We start from the raw sequence: 21359 nt of genomic DNA on the forward strand, positions 1-21359 counted from the left end.
ACCTCTTTGGACCAGGACTCAGTTATAATAATCAGTGGCCACTGCAACTGCTGTGAATAGCTTAAGGAGAAAATACTCAAGGATTTTGCCTTCTAAACATTTCTTACTCTCTATGCAGCGTTATCAGCCCCTGCTACCTTGTGCACTCAGCCGTAGCCTGACCATGGGACCTGTGGTTGCTGTTGCTTCCCACTGCTTTGACTTCCTCATCCATCATGCGGTGCTCTATGTGGCATCTGCAGGAGCATGGTACCACCCTGCACCTGTGTGCAGACCCAGAGCCTCTGCCCTCACTACCTCTGTCACCCTTCAGGGCGCTCTGTTCGGCTGCCCCTAAGGTACTCATTGTGCTGACTTTCTGGCTCCTGGCTCCCAAGCAAGCCTCATGCCTCTGCAGGGCCAGAATATGGCTGGCCAGCCCCACCTCACTGCAAGCGCCTCCGGGCGCCCATCGAAAAGTCAGACACTGGTCTTTGTCCAGTGTCAGTATTGAGCCCACAGCAGCTCCTCCACGCAGCTTTTGCCACAGTTGCTGCTGTTTCCACCCCAATGGTCAAGGCTGGTTACTGCCTCCACCCCCGGGCACACCCAGACTTGTAGCGGACTCTTGGCTGTGCAGAGCAGACATTGCCAGATTTTCTCTTTGACCTGACATTCCAGTCAAAACCCAGACACATGGCAACCTCCACGTCCTCAGAGCAGCTGGGCATGAGGAGAGGCCTCCATGCACAGCAGAAAGAGGTGGGTAGGCCCAAGAGTTCCTGCCACATCCCTTCCCAAGGCAGTCACGTGGGCAGGAGAGCTGAGGTGCAAGAACCCCACTCCCCAGGGCAGGCTTTCCCATAATTCTTTCCATGCTCCATTGGCTCATGGAGGCACCTGCAGTTCAAATAACTTTATTAGTGCGCACAGTCTGAACACACGGCGAAGTGTGAGACACGTCTCTTTTAAAACACTGTCTGCAAAATGGGATCTATTTTTAAAGTTTGCAGGCCTTGCCTACCTTCTGGGTTGTGACCCAGGGACTGGGAAACACTGGATTAGATGGACGGTCTTGTGCACACCTTGAAAGGTAACTTCTAGAGGGCATTTTGCCCCGTGGTATTTCATTATTCATTATTACATGGGGCTCTGGAGGTAGAAACCACAAATCAAGGCCCTTGTAACATGTAACAATGGGGGTAAAATGCCCAGAAATAGTCACATAATGAAATGTTCCATGATTCTATGTCATTTCTCCTGGCCTTGCTGGTGACTCAGGAACCTCCTACCAATCATTGCACCAAATTGTTCTTCAGTAAATTCCAGCCTGTTAGTCCACACGCCTGCAGAAATCAGCTGTGTTGGATCCGAGCCCAGTGTACAAGCTTCCCCCGGCTGCTGAAGAGGTATTTAAAGCCAAGTTATAGAAAGTAATTTCCTGGCTAGGAAGGGCAGTCAGATTTAACATCATACTGTATTTATTTGGAATAGCGCCTTTAGTGCTAAGGGAGCTTTCCCCGGCAGTTTTATACAAATTTTCAGATCCCTTGTTTGGAGAAAGGGGTTTGGTTTTGTCTAGAAAGATATATTTCATGTTATAGGTCAGAACGCAAAAAGCCCCGTTTAATGTGCTCTGTTTAAAACAAAGAACTTCCAGCACAACCCACAGTCAAGTTATAGCTGTGATTTCTGCTGAACAAGGCTAATCGCATTTTTGCTGCTTGACTTCTCTCCGTTCTCTTCTTTTTCGATCAGGTCTTCAGGATTCATGCTAACGTAGAAGTAGCCCATGATGGAGAAGATGATACACACGGCAAAGAGGAGGGCAGCGAACAGGACAAACTCCGCCCACTGAAAAACGAAAAGAACATCACACTTCATTGGAAAGCGGATCCTTAAAAGCAGCGTCTAGACTTTCAAGTGAGCTCATGAGGGAAGTCAAGAGTGACTCTTCTTGTCAGACATGTAGAGGCATGTCTTCCCTATACCAAGCTAATTATAAACAGATGGATTATAGATAAAACTAACTGGACTGATCTAATTAGTTTGAGTAGAGCTTCTCCTCGGAATCCACTCCGTTTAGTGAATGGGAACAAACACTTAACAGCTTGGGGGCTAGGCAAAAATCTATTCTTTTCCCCACGTGTTTAAGTTTAGGGTTAAAACTTAACTAGAAATCAAACCAATCCAGAGCCTTGTATGCAAGCCCCTCAGGATGGCAATGGTCTGCATACCACCCTACCCAAATCCAGCCCCAACCAATCTGAACCCCCAGGGACACCTGCCCCTCCAGGACTAATGGGGCTCGTCCTGACCAGTGATGACCCAGCTGTGGTGTGTGACAGTGAGGCTTGCCAGATTCTGATGCCTCTGGGGACTGGTGGTGCTAGAGATAGCAGCACAGCCCGCGGAGACTGAAATCTGCTGGGCTCAGCTGCCACCAGGGGAATGCAAGCAGAGAGCTGGCCTTGGGACTCTGGCAATGTCCTGACCCCGGCTTGAATGCGGTCGGTAATATTCTAAGCCATACCTGCTCCAGTGGTGCTGCTTGGGCTACAATGAGCACAATGACATTTCCAAAGGCCACGGTGAGCAGCCAGCCTGCCTGGAGTACTGATTTCATGCTGACAGGAGCCTGAAAATAACACAAGACTTGGGCTGTGGGTTTTCTTTTGTTTTCAAGTTCTGCTGCTTTTTCCTTCCTTGTTATTTCTCTGGGTGGCAGGTGCGTGGAGGGTGGGTGTTCCACAGAGAGAGGACTAAGATGGGCGGAGTTCTCCTTTCTACTTTGGTCAGGACCATGGGTGCAAGGTGGTTACCAAGGTGCTGAGCACTTAATTGTCTCTGATTTCTCCAAGCGAAACACCATGCCTCTTCCAACACAATGCTCACGCCAGATTCGGGGGGGAAGGAGACATGTCTGGGGAAGACCGGAACCCCAGCTGGCCCCTCTGCTGCAAGCCCCAGCGATTGTTACAAGTTAAGGCCAGAAATGATCACGTAGGCTGAACCCCCACATAGCACAGGCCATAGGATTCAAACCAGGAATGCAGCTGCTCTGGCCCAGCACTTTGCGGCTGAATTGGAGCATCTCTGTTAGAAAGAGACCTAGTCATGACCGAAAGTCTCCCAACACATGGAAAATTTACCCCATCCCTTTGTAAATTGTCCCAACGGTTAATTATCTTAAGTGTACTGTGTTCACAGTGTTAGCTCTGTAACAGCTGACTGGATCTTGTTTTGCCTTTGTCTGCTAGATGAGCCAGTCTGCAGCAGACACCTACTCTTCCTTTCTCTTTGCAAAGCACGTCTGAGTTCTTTTCGTCCCTCATTGCAGGGCAAGTTGTCCTGTAATTCCTTCTTAAAATTTTCAACATCATTTTAAAGGTGGGAAACCTGCATTTCTCTAGCAAGAATCAAACTGAGCAGACAGGAGTTAAAAAGGAAGCCTTATGAGCTCAGATCTTTCTTCCATTGTATCTGTTTAACCCGAATAACTGCAGTAAGTGTGCACAGCTGAAAGTGCAATGGGGCTAAGCGAGAATAGCAGCAAGGGCTGCTCTGACCTCCTGTCACAAGTCAGACTATCGACTGGTGTTCATTAGGTTCAGTAGAGCTTTATTGATTCCCACCAGCCATGAACAGAGTCATTCGTGGTATGTTTTGGCTGCTGGCTCTGGAAAGTGCGCACACAAAAACATGAAGAAGAAAATCATCTCAGGGGAGACTGAAGCTATGGCGTTCAAATTCTTCCCCTTGAAAAGAGACTGGCCCAAAGTCTAATTCTTGTTTCAGTCCTGGCTTGATGAGAGGTAGTTTGGGTAGAATTCAGAGCAGAATTTGGACCATCTCAGTTAACCATTTCCACAAATCTGCCTCAAAAATCCCAGTTATTTATATGTGCAACCCAATAATATTTTGCCTCATAAATCATGCTTCTATGGACCTCAAGGCACTGTCAATGCTTGACTAAATTTAGCCTCTGACACCTTCTCTGAGCTAGCCACATTGCTAACTCCATTTTAAACTGAAGCACTGCGATGTCACCACTAAGTGTCATGCCCAAGGCTGTGTTACAAGTCAGTGTCAGAGGCAAAAAAAAAAAAAAAGGATCAAACACAGGGCAAATACGCATGGATCCTCAGCTATCAGCCATCAGTCCCCAAATACAATACCTGAGAATAAGAGAATGCCAGTCCCGTAACGGAGAACATCACTTCCCCAGCTGATATTAACATGTACTGTGGCAACTGCCAAGCAATATGGACATTGTTGGCTGGGATATCTTCTGTCTTGTGTGCTTGAAAAGTGTCTGTAGAATTCTAAGTGGGAAAAGAGACAGACACAGTGATTAGCTGTTGACGTATGAGATCTATATTATATTGGCTTCCATGCACAATTTACCAAAAGTGAGTTTTCCTTAAAGAGTGAAGCAAAATTCTGCCCCTGCATTTGCTGGGTGGATTTGAACCGTGCCCTGCCTCTCAACTAACAACATTCTGGGCAAGTCAGAAGAGTGAGATATTTGAATTGATACACACTGCGCTGGTCCAAGAGAGGATGACTGTTCTAAACCTCTGCCAGATGGACTCAGACAGCTTCTTGTAAAATCTTCTCTAATGCTTTCATTTTGTTTCCCTGTGTGTCGGTCAAAGCTGCTCCGATTCAGAGAAAGATTTGAGTGGTAGCCAAGGAAAGACTGGAATACACTGACTTAAAGTCACAGCAAACTCTGCTCTTATGAAGAATATTCAGTAGAAAAATAAACATGCAGATGCAAATGGTTGCAAATCAAGAGAAGGAGTTTTAGAAAGTTGAAAGGGGGGGGGTAGAATTTCTGTACCTTACTCCCTACACCCCAAAGAAATGTCACTAATACCTTAGAGTAATTGGAGATTGATTAAAGTCAGATGGAGACAGTGTCCCTAGTGATTTCCATCTTTACAGTTCAGCTGTGCCAACAAGCCATACATAGTATGTAGTTTATTTATTTACCTAGCACCCACCATAGTGGAGCTGAGTGCCATAGAATTCATAGTAATAATCAGAACTGAGCTGGGCCTCAGTAGAAATGGCCACTAAGGCAACTAAAAAAAAAAAAAAAGAAGAGATGGTAAAATGGAGAGGTCAGGAAGTTCAACGGTGACTTAGTCAGATGGGAAGGCCTGGCTTAGAGCCTCAAGAGACAGCCACAGCGCAAACCTCTATAGATGGAGTCCCTGAATAGCAAATGCCCATCCCCATCCACTTGGGGACAGAGCAATATGGAGGACTTTGAACAGCTCAGGAAGAACAAAGTGGGAGGGGTGACCACTCAAGTATCTTGGACAACAATTCTTGAGGACCTTATGCAGCATGAGCACAACTTTGAGCTGAATCTATTGTCTGACCTCATACTGCTGCAATGTGTTACTCATTCCCTGGCTGTGGTTGGAGGGAACAAACAATGGGGCCAAACTCCAAAGCCTCCAGTTGGCCATTATCCAAGCTAAACTTTCTTTTGAAGAAGCTGAGTGAGAATGCCAGGCTTGTCCTCACTGGTTTGGTCACAACTGGCCATCTCTGCCACTGCCTACGGCTTCCCTCCATACCCATCTAACTGAAGCACTGCTGAAAATCTTGGGACTAGTTCATGCTTTCTCTGCGTTGGTACAATAGTGGCCAGTCACCATGTGGACGAGCAAAAGTGAAATGAACATCCCTGAAGTTCAGTGGCTGAGCTGGAAGAAATGCTGCAAAAATCTTAAGCAAAGAGCAAACACAAGAAAGGGGCTGGGGAAATTATTCCAATTTTAGTAACATAAAGAGGCGGTGCTAATAATGTGGCTCAAGAAATGTGTTTGTTTACAGCACGAGTTTGCACTGGTGGCCCCTTGCCGATGGAGGGTAACAATAAGGAAGTAAACAAAAAGCAGTCACATAGATTTCTCTTCATCTATGCGATGGGTTTGCAGGAATGTATGGAAACAACTCGTCTTGTGTGCAAAGGGGAACAATCCCTTTTGTCAAATAAGAATCTCCATCTCCGAATACACGTTTAACAATTAAAATGGATGTACTGGCGGGGATAGTCTGCTCACGGCTCTCCTGAGTCCCCACCAGCCCCCGCCCCCCGAAGTTATTTATGTCCCCTGTCCAACAAGGAGTTTTCTAAGCAAAACAAACAAAAGAAAGGTCCTTTTCTCAGGGGGTGATTCCCTGGTTTATTCATTCTCTCAGGAGCACCAGGCCACTGTCAGAAGACAGGAGACTGGGCTGAATGGACCTTCGGTATGACCCAGTATGACCATCCTCATTTTCGCTTTTCCTTATGAGATGGGAATTCAGATGAAAGAAAAGGCAGGCACAGGTGGCCTGTCTTCTAGATAGTCTTTTGCAAGTCAGTCCCTTTGGTCTTGGGCTTTCAGCAGGTCTATGGCCTTTAATTAAAGTCTAACTCTAGCACCCCCCACCCGCCACTCCAGGGCCATTCTGCTCTACTGCTGGTCCATGCAATCCCAGGGGTGGTGAGACTTGTGGCTATGACCTCCTTAGCTGATATCTCTCTGTGGTCAGCAGCCTCTGTTCAGTACCGGCTTCCTGTGGCAGGTTTTCCCTTTTTAATCGCTCTCCTCCCCTGCCCTGCAGGCACAGCTAGCCTCACAGGTGTGCCTCGTTAGTGCTGAACAAACCCAGAAGAGCTCATTAGTCTTCTCTCCAAGGGCGTGAGAGTGCCCCTGCAACTAAGTCTAGTTTAAGCCCAGTACCCTCAGTCTCAGAACAGTAACAACTGCCTACAAATTATGGGCTGGTCCTGAGCTAGTGCCAATCGGTGTCACTCCACTTAAGTCAATGCAGCTGCACCAGTTTACATGACTGATGATCTCTGGCCCATGATGTTGCAATGAATCTCCATCCACTTAGAACTATCCAGATGTTACTTTTCTGTATCGCACCAACCATTAGGACAGAATCCATATTCTTGTGCCTCCAAAGACCAGACCGCTAACATTTAAAATGAAAGCAAAACTCCAACTTTCCAGCCCCATGATTCATAGCAGAACAAGCCTGAGTCCATCCAGTAGAGGGCAGCATTGTGCACGCATACGAGTCAGCTGATTTCAGTGTGATTATTTACGCTATAAAAACTACCCATACGGACTCACACCACTGATAAGATGAGTTGCGGAGATAAGAAAGAGGAACCTTCACAGAGGATAAATACATAAGTGGGCCAAAAGCCAGGTGCTGGTTTGCAAAATCGGAGCAAGGTTGTTAAGATAACCAAGATTGTAGAAGTCATCTGAGCAAAAAGATACCAGGCAAATGCTGCTGTTATTAATTGTGGCAAATGCAGATAGGAGTCACTTGGCATATCAAAGATAAATGCATAAAGTGTGGAATGTGTGCAGTTCAGAGGTGGAGTTCAGATTATATTCTCAAGGATTTAGTGAATGTGACTCCTGGACTAGCCATACAAATGCTTATTCATAAAGACGATGGCATACGTCTATTTTCTTTGGGATTGTACACACCATTCTAGCAGCAGCTGGTTATTTTCTGGTTGCAGTTTTTAACTTAGGTCATTGGCTTTCCAGACACAGATGGATCCTATTAATGACCCAATTGAGAAACTTTATTACCAGGGAGTAGCTAACAGTACTCCGTAATCCAAATCACAAGCTTGTGGTCAGAGACAGAGAGCAGAGCTGAGCCACGTGTCCCATAAGACCTAGCTTATATGTATGGCTGAGCACTGGAAAGGCTTAAACAGTAATTGATCTGATCACATTTATATACTTAGCCTTTGCCAAACAGAACAGAAGATCTGGGTAGTGGCAATCAGTCAGAGGAATCTGCATGGCTGCAGGGTGCTCAAACACCAGCAAGAGCTGGTTTATTCATGATACTTTCTTTTCCATCATCCTAAACCGGACAAGTATAAAGGCTTTCCTTGGCTAGAGCCCAAACTCACCACATAGACCCCAACTGAGGAATGGAAGGACAGAGACAGGTCTTTCCAACCTAACTCTCAGTTTTGCACACTGCCCCCATCTAAGAGCCACAAGATAGATCATTACGGACTAAAAATTGGACTTTTGGGTCTAAGGACATGGCAGAAAGCTTCTGCAAAGTGATGTGGGCAAGGGGGTTTCGATAGGTGGTCTTTTCAGTGGCTACAAATAGAGAAGTCTATAATGTCTCATCCAAAAGATGGTGTCTCCAGCAGCACAATGTGACCTACGCGCATGCTGTGTCAGTATTAAGTCAGTGCAAACAATGTTGCACAGTAAAATTGCCGGGGCAATTCATGGATCACATGATTTTCCAAGGAGGATTCCCATCCAATGTGCTGGCCAGGCCTTACCCCTTCTTTAACTTGAAAGATCTGAGAAGATGACAGCTTCTGATGAGATGGCCACAGGCTGTACCAATTCACATGGGTGGGTACCAGAACTCTTGCTGAAATTCCCGTTGACCCACATATAACTGGACTCTTTTAAATGGCTACTCCCTTGTTTGTATCAGGGCAAAGGAACAGATAGTTCCCAGCGTAAGAGGAGGAGCACTGACAGATAGGAAAACAGAATGGGAACAACACGTTAACCTCAAAGAGTGACTTACTTTAGTTATAGCAATGGTGTACGATGCTCCAAAGTCAAGCAGGCCTAGATCCAGGGTGAATTCTCCAGTTCCAGTTTTGCATTTTACTTTATTGTATCTCGATAAAATAACAAAGTACAGGATTTCCTGGGTTAGTTTAATATACAAAGAGTACGGAACACGGCCATTAAAAATACACCTAACATGGACTAGGGGGAATGAATAGCCTACAGTTATAGTCCTATAAATCTCCCTAGGAAGCCAGAGCTTTTCCTGCTGCTTTGAGCTGCCTCCCTTTTAGGGCCACTTCCCAGGTATTGATTAAAATTCATCTTACGGCACATTAAATTCCTGGCATTTTTAATAATTTCTGCTTCCATCTGGCACTGATCTCCTTATTTCCTAGGTTCATTTTTCTTACCTATGAAGTCCTATTCCTTCAAGGATTGTGGACCAGACAATTCAGCAGGGCCCAGAGAATCTTTAACTCTATGAAGAAAATGAGCTCTCTGCCTCCACTATCTAATTAGCCATTTGCTTTCAAAAGCTCAGGACTAGCCATGCGACATGCTCTTTTTCCTGTGGACAAGTGAGAGATCCATCCAGATGCACAGGGGCTAGGCACAGTCACCAGAGTGGAGGCCAAGTCTCACTCATTCCAGCAATATAGTTCTTCATCGGGGGGAGGGTGAAGTTGTGCAAACTTTTCTTGAACCCAACAGGTGCCAGAGTGATGGGCCCCCAGGAGTACTAGTATGTTCAGTACAGATGGCATTGCCAGCCCTGAAGCCAGCAGAGACAGCCTGGAATACCAGCGTGAAATCTCCCACCTGGGCTCCACCATGATGTGGTACAAAAGCTGAATGGCCATGAATGTTGTGAGCCCCGCATGCTTGTTACTATTGCTGTGCCTGGGGCTTCTTGTAGGGCTTCTTGTTCCTCTGCCTCCTGTTCACCTACTGCCATCAAATCACACACCAGATCCGCACGCCTTGCCCATTCCCCTCCCGCATTTCCCAGATAACACAGAATAAGAATTGGGTTGCAAGTGGGAGAAAGTCACACAATGGCCCCCAGACTGACTTGGCCCGGCCCTGACAATAGCTAAACTGGGCCAAGCTGTGACATCTTTATTCAGGTAACGTAAAGCCAGCTTATGGGCTTCCAAATTAGCTCCCCTCACTGTATCCAAATCAGTTCATCTATTATAAGCAGTCTTGGCATTTAGCAGAGGTGGAATTAATCCGAGCGCTGATCACATCAAGGGACATTGTTCTGCAGGACACCCTGTGGAGTAACAATACTGCTTCCCTCCAAATCTATATGATTGGGACAAGGCTCTTCATCTGCTCTCCAACTGGCCAACACTTCTGCTTTTACAAACATGGTGCTGAAGGACCTTTATGTTGGCCTGGGAGAAGCCCCAGCTAGCCCAACGGAGAAAGGGACTTGAAGTAGACTGCAGGCAAGATAAGGAAACTTACCTTCCCCTGTCTAAATTTGTATAGTCTGAAACACTGTAGTTCTTACTAACTCTGATGACTGACACTTTGCCAGCGGTGATGTTGACATCTTGGTCCAAAGTATTAATGAATCTGCAAGGAAGCCATATTTTATTATGGTGTTATCTAAATCCAGAGAAATGCAGCACTAGGTCTCTTCCATAACTTACTCAATATCTCCTAATGCAGTTCATCCCTTTTCAGTGCCATGGCCTGCCAAATGCTAATACTTAAGCCTGAGCTGTTGCCCACTTATTCAGTCTATGATTAGTTTCCAACCTTCATACAATTAAGCCCCTTGTTCCTCTTCTGTCCCCCTACCCTCCACCACCAAGCAGTAATGGCCACTGCAGCCCCTTTGTCTCCAGTGACTCCAGCATTAGAACTTACAGACAATCTCTGCTGAGACACTTCCATAAACTGACTGGCAGCACTGCTCCAAGAGGAAGGAGGTTTGACCTCTTCCAAAGAAACTGGGTCTTGTCTGCACTAGAAGGTGTCGACCAGTGTAGTGATATTGGCAAACCCTCCAAATCAACATGCAGTTCACACTGAGGCTGTGTCTACATTTGCATTCCTCTTTTAAAAGATGCATGCAAATGAGGGAAATCAAAAATGCAACTAAGATGCAGATTTATGTATCTGGGGCCTCATTTGCATATTCTTCTTTTGAAAGAGCTTCTTTCAAATGAAGAAAAGCAGTGTAGACAGGGCTCTTTCAAAAGTGAACCCCATCTTCGAAAGAACGCTTCTTCCTTTTTTTTCATGGGAAGAAGGGGTCTTTCGAAGATGGGGTTTACTTTCAAAAGAGCCACGTCTACAATGCTTTTCTTCTTTTGAAAGAAGCTCATTCAAAAGAAGAATATGCAAACGAGGTGCCAGATATTTAAATCTGAACCTCATCTGCATTTTCAATTTCCCCCATTTGCATGCCTCTTTCGAAAGAGGAATGCAAGTGGAGACACAGCCTGGGGATGTGTTCTACATAGCAAAGTTATTTTGGAATAACAGCCACTATTCCAAAATAACTTTGCAAGACTCTACACAGCAAAACTGCTGTTTCAAAATAATTTCAAAACAGCAGACAGCTTATTTTGAGTTTTGTAAACATCATTCTTTGAGGAATAGCACTTATTCCAAAATAGATATTTTGGACTAGAGGCAGTGTAGACAGGGAAGAGGGGCTATTTTTGAAATAAACTATTCCAGAATAGCTTATTGCAAAATAATACTGCTGTGCAGACGTAGTATTTCGTACTAGCATATAGACATAGTATTTCAGGTTAGAGCCCCGGGAAGCACACTATTTTGGAATAAGTTTAGCTTATATTGGGGTTTCCCTATAGCGTAGACGCAGTTTTCCAGAATAGTTTATTTTGGAATAAGCTATTCTGGAATAACTCTGTAGCGTAGACATACTCTGGTGATACATTTGTCTCAATAGCTTATACCAGTTCTGAGTGAAATAAGTTATACCAGCAAAAAGACATTGTTGCCAGTAAACAGCATACCTGTGCAAAGCAAAAAGCGGCCCTGTAGCACTTTAAAAATTAACAGTGTAATTTATTAGGTGATGAGCGTTCCTGGGACAGACCCACTTTTTCAGAAAGCTCATCACCTAATAAATTCTTTTGTTAGTCTTTAAAGTGCTACAGACTACTTTTTTGTTCTGTGAAGATGCAGACTAACACAGTTACCTCTCTGAGCATAGCTGTGGTTTTGCCAGCACTCTATGTTGAGCGCAGTGTGGTTTTTTTTCCCCCACACTACAACAGATGTTGCTAATCTGCCTAAACTTTTAAGTGCCCATCAGATCTAAGCAGTAGAGGTGCTTACAATTTTTTTTTTTAAATAAAAAAACGGCTTTTTTCATCTACATGGGAGTTCCCATAGCAAGGACTGTTTCAACACATTCTTTTTGAGTGTTCATTGAAAAGCCAATGTCGTTTCAGTTACCAAAACCTGAAACATTTTAGGTGGTAAGGAAAAATATTTTCAGTAAAAACTAAAAAGCTTGGTCAAGCCTTCGAAATTCTGCAGTTTCTAAGCTGCCAAAAACTGGGCAAAATGTTAAAATACTTCATTTGCAAATAAATAAAACCACAGTTTTCTCCATGAAGCCCTCAAAATTTTTGAAGAAAAAATTCAATGAAAATGAAAAGCTTTTTATTTTGTCAGATTTTTTCCCAGGAAAATTAAATATCATCCTGATCAGCTCTGCTAAGCATGTCTATGGATGCTCCTTCACAGTGGTTTACTAGAGTCAGCTAACCCACCAGGCAATGACTGACACACTCAGTCCTGGGACTGTGCTCCAAGATATCGGGCCGTGACTGATGTGTGCCTTCAACAGAGAGGTTCTTCATCAGACCTTCCCTCCAACAGGCACCTGCGCTGCAGAGTTTGAAACCAGTGCACTGGTTCCCAGTGGTCTGTGCTGCTTCTGCAGCACCTGGGCACAAATGGTAGGGGAGAGCAGGTCTAGGGAGAGGCATTCTAGAGAAGGGTGGAAAGAGGGTACAGCCAGGGCAGATCAGCACATGACAGATTGTCAGTATTGTGTAAGGCACTGAACAAATCTTATGGATTTAAGTTATACCTGACTGAATTTGGGTTAGCACCTACAGGGTACCCAATATTAACAATAGACCTGTGTATGTGTTGTCCTGACACTTTAAGTACCTACTGTCATAGGAGAGTGGGGAGGTAAATGAACTCCCTAAGTTATCAACTTTTTCATGCCATCCCTCATGGGGACAAATGCACATATTCATTCCAGCTGGATTCTCTGGAGACCACCAGACAAAGAAAAGACTTTTGGATAAATAAGCCAGGTTCAGATGAACTCAGGGCCTTCCTCATGGTCCAGCACATAGGCAGGACCCCAAGTCCATGGAGGGCCCCAGATCTCAGGGGAGAGTCGGGAGCACCTCACCTACTAAGACCATGTGCTTGTGCTGATCTGAAGTTCTGATGCACTTGTAACCACCAGGATGCCCCTGAAGAGAGGTATGAAAACACTGTACTTGCCAGAGCCCAGGTGAGAAATGGGGAGGTGGGATTAACCTGAGAGGTGATTCTTTCATAGTGTTTAATATGTTTTCTCTTCCAGCTTAAGAACAAAGTAGGCTGGCTTAGAAAGATCTGTGTGGTGACTTATATCCATAGCAATTAGGCTTCTCTCCGTCTCTGAAGAGAAAACAAGCACCTGTTCTAGGGAATCTGTCCAGACTAGGAATACCCTGGTCAGAAGGGAGAGAAACAAATGCCTCCCCCCACGCCAGGCAATAGCTGGGCAGGAGAAGCTGAGCATGGGTGCCATAGCTGTGCCACTCAGCAGAAACACCCTGAACTCTGACACAGCACTTCTGCAAAACTCCACAGGGAGCACTGAAACCAGGACACAAGTTACATCAGCTGCTTGCCAGAGGGCAAAAGCAGAAAGGGGAAGCGCAGGTGTAACTGGAGCTTAGTGCAGGCACCTCTTGAGCTCAAGCTGCAGAGGACACTTATTCTTTCCTGTAAAGTGGTCTAGGTGCCTCTACATGGGACGGTTAACCACACTTGGGTGTATGGGTTACATAGTCAGCCTCCCATGAACCTTGGTGTGCGCCAGGCAGCAATGCCAGCACTAAATCAATTCTTGGGGGCCTGGTTTTCTCCTGCTCCATGCCTAGTGTAATCCCCTGAGCAACATACAGGTGAAACTCTGCCATTGCTTGGAATAGAGAATTCTGGGTAGCTAGCTGAAGACAGATGCCTACGACAGATGCCAACAGACCCATGTTGCCAGCACCATGGATTGAACCTTCAAGCATAGAGTCTAAAGCCCTCCACTCTACCACATGAGCTCGAGGCCAGCTGGCTCTCAGTCAAGACTGTAGAGCAGAGACTTCACTCACCCTAGTATGAGGTCTCAGTACCTCTGGGTACTACATCTGCTTGGGCCAGTCATGACACAAGGTGCAGAAAAGGAGCAAATCAGGACTTAGGCAGGTTGGGATGAATGATCATTATGGGTTGGACAATTTCCAGAGCAGCCATGACAGGCCTAGGTAGCCCATGTTGTTTACTAGCAGTTGCTGCCAGGTCAGGTACAGCAGAAGGAGAGAGTGTACTCCTCCTTCAAAGTGACAAGAAAGCAGCTTTTTTTTCCTTACCATCTGAATCCTGAATTTCTTAGGAGGTGACTACGAATAACGCCTGATTCTGCAAGGCACGTTGGAGGGGAGTTTTACAGCTCACCGAGGACGGAGCCAAAGCGGCTGACACCTGAAAGCTCCTCTCACTCAGGAATATTGATTGGATTCCAAATCTGGCTGAGAAGGGCATCCAAGTTACATTCCCCCCAATGCCCCCTGAGACAGAACCAAAAACACCAACCCGACAGCAGTTCCCACCTGACAGCTGCCTGCCCCTTGGTGGGTTTGTTTTCCATGTCTGTGATCTAGAAATAAATCAAATAAAGAATTACGACTGTTGCAGGGGAAAATGCAGAACCCAGGGAAGTCATGAACCTGATCCAAAGTCCACTAAAGTCAGTGGGAACCTGCAACAGGCTTTGAATCGGAACCTAGGGATGAAACCTGGTCCCACTGAAACTACTGGCAAAATTCTAATTGACTCCAAAGGGAGCAGAATTCATAGGTTTTAAGGCTAGAAGAGACACTAGATTAATCATCTACTCTGTTCAGTAAAACAAATGGGTGTTCTGTGTGTTTTTAGTAAAGATGTGAAATAACCGGACCCGCTGCCATTCCATTGATGTTCTTATTCTCTGCCTGGCCCCGGAGTCTCTTTTTAATGTCATTGCTGTACAGAAGTTCCAGAGACTCAGCTTCCCTAGCTTCTCTGGTCCAGCCCGCTGCAGCATACGCCAGTTTCAACAATACCCAGCTGCACAGATTCCATAAAATCTGCTAGTCCATTAATCACCAGCAGAGCTGAATGCACATCCAATGCTGGTCGCTGAAAAGGCAAATTTACAGCATCTGCGAGCAACCAGGCAGACCCTTCAACTGAGTGAATGAATTAATAAACCCATCCCCCCATCACGTCATCTCACCCATTGAATTAACACTGTATTTACACTTCACTTACTAAGTGGCTTGATAGGTTTCCCTCGGATTTATAGACAATTAAGCTGTATACTGCCTTTTCCTCCACAGTGTGTTTTGAAGTGAAAACTATTCCTAAGGACTGCAGTTCGAATTCCAGGGTTTGCTGTTGATCGTTCAGCGTTAATTTGGAGTACTTGGCTGGGTCCTGCAAAAAGGAAACAGGCTGTTACATATTTTCTTCATGAGAGAAAATATCTAGCTCTTCCTAGGGAACTGCAATCCCATTCTGATTTCCAGGAGCATTGTAGGGACACATTAGTAGGGCTGGGGAGGGGCTTATTAAGGTTATCTAGAAGCATCCCAAGCTTCTGGTTAAATGGCCTATGTTGACCTACATGCTTGAAGCTAGCCTGCTCCGAGCAACTCACTGCTCAGGGCAAACTCTGTGCTGACTGTTATAACAGGAGAGATCATCCTCTGGGCTCTATAGCTACAAAAGAAACAAAAGCTCAACAGCTACAAAGAAACTTATGGCTAGTCAGTGGCTGATGCATTATTATGATGAACACCTAACAAGGCTGCACTTGGGATCCTGAAAGAAGAGAGAGTTAAGTTGCCAGGTTCAAGTTTAAATAACCCTTCTCCCCGCCCCCTTTTGTGTTCTTTCCAAGTAAACACATTTCAAATCTAAAATCCAGATCCCAGCAGTCACGTTTCATTTATATCTAAGCAATGAGACAGATTGAATGTGAGGATTTTTTTCTCTCTCCTGTACATATTCATCCTGGGACAATTATCCTTTATTCCTAATTATAGGTGAATGCAATTAGCCATCTGTTCATCTTTGGCTTCAATGCATCTCAAAAAAATAATCTCTTTTTAAATTTTGCCACCAACACAGTGTTCTGTCTCCAGAAGGCAACTGTGTGGCTTTCCTTCCAGGCAGGGCTGGCTCGGGGAACACCAGGTAGCAGCTTTCAGAGTCTCTAAACATATGGGTGTGTGAAGGATTCCTCTTTCACGTGGGAGCCAAAGGGCCCCACTTGCTGAGATGACACATGAGCTTTCTGTGCATTAGGAAGTCCATGTGGGATGTATTCAATTTAGAAGAATACAAATTTGGGCTAATATATGCTGCATACATTATCTGAGGAGGCATTATTCTCCTGCTGCCACTGTCTGAGGGCCTCATCTCATGCCGTTGATGTCACTGGAGAAAATCTTTTTGCTTTCAGTGGATTTTGCATCAAGCCCAAAATCCCCAAATACAGTCTTACCTGGAAAGCGTCAGTGGGTTGCTGGGAAAGGTCTTGGCCTTGGATTTTCACTTCCACTTTCTCATTTGCCAAATTCAGGACCTGAATTAAACTTTCTTTTGAGGCAAGTGTGGGCAGAGTGGCTTCCTGATAAAAACAAAATGCTCTTGGTGCTACTTGTACCCTTCATTATAGCAGCAATATTCTACCCTCTGCAGTGATAACGGTATCAGGTTGCCAATTCCCTATCCTCTCCTCAGGACAAGTTGCACTGTGAGACAGCTGGTCATAATCATGACTTAGGAAGAAGTGACTTGGCAGGAGTCTCCCTTCCTGATCTACCATTCCTTGGAAAGGTGAACTTCCCACACACATACGGCACCTCCATCAAATACATGAGAGATGATCGGAGGCCTCTCATATTTTTCCCTGCATGGGCAGAATAAATTTTGTTATGTGCACCAAGACATGTGTGGATGTGCACCACCAATAGACACACATGCTGCCCACTGTGGGAGCTGTGTTGCATTCTGCTAATTAACTGGGCAGTACCTGACTTTCTTCTGAGTGGTCATCCAACCACTCAGCTCACAGTGAACACGGCAGACAATGTGTAACTGGGATACTTCTCCAAAATAGTTGGAGCCAAGTGGATTTTCATGCGTCCATTTCACAAATGCAGAGGTTTAATAGGACAGTGAATTTTCGTGTTCTGTAGAGTGAGAATGATAGTGATATCTACGGGTAAGGTTTTGGAAAGCACTCTGCACCAATCTACCTCTAGTCCCATTGACTTCAACAAGTTTAAATCCCATTGATTTCAACTGGGAGCACAATTAGGCTGTGCGGTGTATTGAGTCTCTATGAGATATTTCTAGATTATCTACACCATCAAGTGCTATTTAGATACATCTTTCTACTTATCAGTTGACATAGAGAGGAAAACAAACATAATATACACTTAGAGACTTATGGGAAATAATTGGCTAGAATGAGCTTTTCAGAAGCCTCCAGCTTGCAGACATTATTTGCAGAGCTAAAGCAAGTCTGGTTTTAATGACTTTTAGGTGGCTGCAAAGAAAGTTACAATGGTCTAGGTTGATTCTGATTTTCTGGTCTGAGGTTATAAATCAGATATCTTTGATAAACATTTGAATGACAAAACCATTTATGGAGTCTGTCCTCTACCCAAGGGTGTAATTTCTCATTGGGAAATGAATGCATCCTGGGACTGATGCTAAGCTGGAACTCTCGTTGATTGCAGTGACAGAGTTATGCTTGTGCAAGGAGACCAGAATGGGGATGAAAACTTAATCCATAAAATGTCATTTCAGCATGTGGTTTGCTAATAACTTCATGAGAGCAGCAGTAAATAAAAGTTCAGTTCTATGGGAAAGTAGAGGATTCCTCTGTTATCAAATATATCTTAAGGGGTTGTGTCTTTTATCAGTCTCCACGAAAACTTTAAAAATTAATGTCTTCCTTATTTTTCATAAGATCAGCCTATGTCTGCAAAGTACCTGCCATCCTCAGCCTAGAAACAGCCAATAGCAGTAACATGGATGACAAACATGCAGCAATTACAAGCAATTAGAAAAAATGGAAAATAGGAGAACCTTGTTAATAACAAATGACTGTACCTAAATAAGTCTGGGTACATTCAAACCTGTTATTATTGAATAAATTATCAGTGCAAACAAAGCAGATCTTAATGTAATCATATGGAAAGGAATAGGAACATCCCTACTTAAACCCAGCTAGGCTAATACTATAGACAGGAGATCAGATATACTACCTGTTTGAAACTAGCTGCTGGTCATAATTAGATGTTTGTAGTGTATTTTGATGATAGAAAGCACTATATACAGGTTGAACCTCTCTAATCCAGCACCCTCAGAACCTAACTGGTGCCAGACAAGAGAATTTGCCATTGCACTGGAGGTCAATATTATCTAGCAGAATTACCAACATTTTCACAGGACAAACTACAGCTCAATAACACCACAGAACACTGCAAGCCAGGACGGGTGGCTGGAAACAAACTTTATAGGACCGCAGGAAACTTGGCCATACCCATGATGAGTGGTTATCCAGCTAACTAGAATCATTCTGGATTACAGATGTTGCCAGATTAGAGAGGTTCAATCCATATTATAATCTAATACAGATGACTGGCACATCTGAATGGCAGAGATTATTAGAAGGAGAGAGAAGCAGACAAGATGATAAGTTATGAAAAGTATTATACTGTGTGTGTATATGGATCCATGTCCAAATAAAGCAAATGGTTCCAGGCCATATTACCAATGAAGGAGATCAACCTTTACAATAACTGCATGGAGTATTATCAAATCATCATCATCATCATCATCATCATCAAAGACCACGGGCTCCAATGGACATTAATAAAGTTGCCCAGTGGAAGCTATGCATCTGTGGGGGTTTGTAGATATCACCACACATGAAACTGCTCCGTACTTACATTTACTTTGACTTCTACAATGGCTGCCACTGCAAACGCCAGAGCTGCAAGGATCATACCCACGGACATTTTTTTAATAGGCCTGCAGAGTGAATGGAAGACGTTTCATTAAAAATAATGTAATGTAAAATGTGCAGCACCATTCCTTGTAGTTAAAGATATTCCAAAGTCAAGTACTAAGCTGTCCAAACAGGTGGCATTGTGGATGATCAGCTGTTGAAACTGACAATCATTTCACATTAAACTATTCTATTATACAGTACAAGACCAGCACTGAAGCCAATTAAAATTGATATGCCATGAGAAAAACTCCGTGCTTGCATGTTTCATATTATCTTTTTCCTAGCTCTTCTAGTGGGAACAGATCATAGCATTAGGTTAACTTATAGTGCTGAAAGAAGTACCACAAATGATCTATCTTCAACTCCTTTGGGAAAGACAAACAAGTAGCTGGCTATTTAGCTGCAGTCTTCAAGAACAAAAAAAGAATTTTCATCATCAAAACTCCCAACCCTCTGTATCATCAGTGTTGTGATTTCTCATGCAAATACGTTAGAGTCTGATTAGACCTGGCTTCTGTATTTTGTGTAAACTGAGAGCAATTCCTTGGCAGTCACACAAAATCAACTGAGCAGGAGCCAGGTAAAGTGAAATCTGAAGTCAGCCCCAGGCTGAACATTTAAATTAGAGCTAGGCCTCAAACCACAGCAACTCTGGATGCTTATGTGACCCACACGTCTTCTAGGCCTTGCTGCACTTTCCCCACACAAGCATCTTGATCTCTCAGAGACTGATCCAAGGGCCACCAAATTTAATGGAACACCTCTGAGCACAAGAATTGCCAATGAGTTTAGCTGCCTTCCTCCTTGGAGGGGCCAAAGTGGGGATAGCCCTAGAACAGGAAAGCGGTTATTTAAAGAGCGCAACCAAGACTGAGGGATGAAATTAAGAAGCAATGATGGCTGCTGGGGAAAAATCACTCTCAATGAGATCTGCTAGCACTTGAGACACTCTGCCAAGGCTCAGGAAATTCCCCTTGCATGAGACATTTACACTGAACTAAACAAAGCCCTGGTGAACACTCAGTTGGGAGCAATACGGCATCCTCCATAGGAAACAGCCCTCTGGTTCAGAACTGGAACAGCCAATCTCATTGTTCTTTTCCCTCTGCAATGTTCATTGACTATGGTGGTAGCCTGGGCAGGCTGACAAATGCAGGACAGAAGGCTACGTTAGAAGCACGAATAGGGAGCAGAACGAATTGGCGCTCAGATGTCTCACCCACCTCATCTCAGATAAACTTATTTTTTCTGGGGGTAAAAAAGCTGCAAAGGAACAAAAAAATTGGCTGTGTGCACTGCCCCAAATACTTACGTGAAATTAAATCTGCATTTGCTGATCAAGGGATAGAGCACAACGTCAAAAATTGGGATGAAGATCAGAATCAAGAGCGGATTCAAGAACTGCAACACCAATGAATGGGAGAGATTAGGAAATACAAAGTGACATACAGTAACTAAACCCATAAAACAGAAATAATTCCATTATAGGAATGATACAAGCCAAACCACTCAAAACCTCCCTTAAAAATATAATTGTCCTTTGCACTTCAATAGTTTTTTCTATTTCGGGTTTACAGATATGAACATATTCATCCTTACAAGAGCCCTGATGGTGAGTAAATATTCTAAGTCTAGTATTACAGATGGGGAAGCTGAGATACTACATTTCTAAAGTGCACAAAGAAACACATTGTTAAGAGAGATGGGGGAATGTCTAAAGCTCTCAATAGGGAATCGACCCTGAAATCCAGATGCTTAATCAACAACGATGCAAAAATCTTGGGTTTTCAATATCAGTTAAAAATCACAAGGTTAGAGACTCTTTTTGTGAGGTTCCCAACACAGTCTCATGAGAGCAGCTTCTGTCCTGGGACTTCTCCTGGGTGCACGCTGCCAAATAGCAGAAGACATGCAGGGAAATGAACAACAGGTGTGGGGAGCAAACATCAAGGCACATTCAGTGTGAGTTTTGAGTGACAATTGCAGGGAAGAGATGACTCTGAATTTCCCTGAAGCAGGTCAGCCGCCCCTAGAGAGCACACAAGTGCTGTAACCAACTTAAAATTACACCTTCCTGGCAGGAAGGAAGAGGGAATTTTTCTCTACTGAGGAGGTGCTGATCACAGCTAAGGGATCAGGGGAAAGGAGAGGTGGCTTGTGCCATTTTTTGCCAGAAGCTGCTGGTTCTGCCATTAGTGCGCACTCGAGCAGCTCAGAGACCCACCCTACTTTGTCCCCAGACTGCAAAGGCCCTGAGGAACCCTTACGATGAGGCAGCGAAGAGTCAGAGAAGAGAAATGCCATGGCCCCACACACCCAATCCAAACCCATGCCCTTCAGACCCTGCCAGTGTTGGCGGTTCCTCAGGGGCAGGGCAGGGGGGTAAAAGTGGCCATTCTGCACTGGTTAGCAAACTCCTCTGTGCCCATCCA

General features: G+C 44.5%; 1 protein-coding gene across 2 annotated transcripts in view; it reads right to left on the bottom strand.

Moving 5' to 3' along the window:
• Nucleotides 1-1437: 1437 nt before the first annotated feature.
• The window catches only part of SLC15A2 (solute carrier family 15 member 2), a 54771-nt gene continuing 34849 nt past the window's right edge, over nt 1438-21359 (bottom strand). For both annotated transcript variants that reach the window (XM_075001724.1, XM_075001723.1), the window contains 10 exons: nt 20240-20328; nt 18866-18947; nt 16405-16530; nt 15168-15332; nt 14468-14514; nt 10050-10160; nt 8587-8683; nt 4158-4304; nt 2513-2617; nt 1438-1833 (listed from right to left, as the gene is read on the bottom strand). In XM_075001724.1, the coding sequence (XP_074857825.1) occupies nt 1657-1833; nt 2513-2617; nt 4158-4304; nt 8587-8683; nt 10050-10160; nt 14468-14514; nt 15168-15332; nt 16405-16530; nt 18866-18947; nt 20240-20328 (1146 nt within the window). In that variant the 3' untranslated portion in view covers nt 1438-1656. The remainder of the gene's footprint in view (nt 1834-2512; nt 2618-4157; nt 4305-8586; nt 8684-10049; nt 10161-14467; nt 14515-15167; nt 15333-16404; nt 16531-18865; nt 18948-20239; nt 20329-21359) is intronic.

The sequence above is a fragment of the Carettochelys insculpta genome, chromosome 8 (assembly GCF_033958435.1).
Source record: "Carettochelys insculpta isolate YL-2023 chromosome 8, ASM3395843v1, whole genome shotgun sequence".
Taxonomy (NCBI): Eukaryota; Metazoa; Chordata; order Testudines; family Carettochelyidae; genus Carettochelys; species Carettochelys insculpta.